At 31.6% G+C, this 1,524-nt stretch overlaps 1 protein-coding gene across 1 annotated transcript; it reads left to right on the top strand.

The window, feature by feature from the left end:
• The first annotated feature begins 469 nt into the window (after positions 1-469).
• Positions 470-1,357, top strand: Tsp_14190 (hypothetical protein). Its single transcript, XM_003369773.1, has 2 exons — positions 470-1,073; positions 1,227-1,357. Exons 1-2 carry the CDS (start codon positions 470-472, stop codon positions 1,355-1,357), a joined length of 735 nt encoding a protein of 244 aa, XP_003369821.1.
• The last annotated feature ends 167 nt before the right edge of the window (positions 1,358-1,524 follow it).

Genomic DNA, 1,524 nt, shown 5'->3' with positions numbered 1-1,524 from the left:
CGTTTACCGTTTAATTAATAAAATTATATTTCAAATCAGGTAAAATTTCGTTTAGAGATATTGTGCTTGCAAATAAATTGACGAAAAAGTTATTTATTTAAACAACTAATTATTTTAAACAGACTTTAAAGTACAATTTTTTCTTTTAAAGTAACTTTAATGAACTTTTGAAAGTAATACAAATGCCATTTGCTTAGGATACAGCATAGTATAGCTACAGTTTTCGCAGTGGTAAGCATACGAAATTTGGTAAGCTTTTAACTTAATTGAATGAATAATAAATGAAAAATAACTTTTTAAGATCTTGATTGATTTATATGTGCTAGTTTCATTATAAAATTAATATTTTTAGCTTAAACTATTTATAATTAAAGCTCAGCTAATATACTTTGTTGAAACAGAATTTCTTTGAAAATTGATAAGGAAAAAGAGAATGATGATTTGAACACTTTTAGAAAGTCTGTTGGAAATGGAATCAATTTTGAGGAAAAAAGAACTGTTCCAACCAATTAGACCATCACTGGGTATTCAACCAGAGGTGAACCAGTTGGCAGCTGCAAACCAAACGACTTTCTTTTACAAAGTGTACATCGTCATTTTCATAGCAATATTGTGTGCCATAACTGCTTTTGGACTGTTCAAGATGTACAATCATGATAGTCAATGGATAACAGTTCCCCCTGATAACACAGTTTCGTACTCTCTTGAACCTGAAATGAAGTTGCCTGACATCGTAGAAGTATGCCTGAATCAAAGTATAAATGGTCACTGCTTTACATCGTATGAAAAATACGTGACTGACTGTACTTTAATGGTATGCGAGGGATTTAGTACGGTGGTTGATCTTACTGATATAGATATGAACGCGGTAACTTATAATAGAAAATTGTTCTTGATACCACCGAACGGAATACCTTGCTCTGAGACAGGCTGGTGTTACAATGGAAAATGCGTAGAAACTGACGATATTAGAGTTAAAGAATATTTTTTGAGTAAAGAACATACACAATCAGCACTGATAGAAAAAAATGAAAATGCATGCCTGATGGTCAGAGGATCTGATACATCGATAGGTACGTTTCATCAGTATAATTCACAGTTTTAATTTAATTTTAAAAATTGCACTAATTTCTTCTTAACCTTGTCTGTTAAAAATTAATTTTTACTATTTAAAAATGAATAAGTTGGAAGTTTAAAATGATCAACATATAATGAAACGTTTCTAGATGAAGTGGTGAAACACATTGGTCCGGATGATGACAAATTCACTGTTGATTGTCTAGATTCTAAGCCAGTGAGACTACATCTTTTCACTTGTGAAAATCCTGTTCCATCTCACAAAACCTTTCTATGTTGATCGATAATTCCTGTTCCAATAGTTTTGAGCGTTTACGCTAACTGCATGTGAGATATATGGTGTCTTTTATTAATGAATCACTTTCTCGCGTGCCTGATCATCTTCCAGATTATTGACGTTACTAGACTGATAAATTTTATCTGCTGAAGAAAAGAGATGGTACTCAT

Source organism: Trichinella spiralis, assembly GCF_000181795.1.
Source record: "Trichinella spiralis strain ISS 195 chromosome Unknown Scfld1519, whole genome shotgun sequence".
Classification (NCBI taxonomy): domain Eukaryota; kingdom Metazoa; phylum Nematoda; class Enoplea; order Trichinellida; family Trichinellidae; genus Trichinella; species Trichinella spiralis.
The sequence above is the reverse complement of the archived record's forward strand: the minus strand, read 5'-3'. Positions and strand labels throughout refer to the sequence as shown.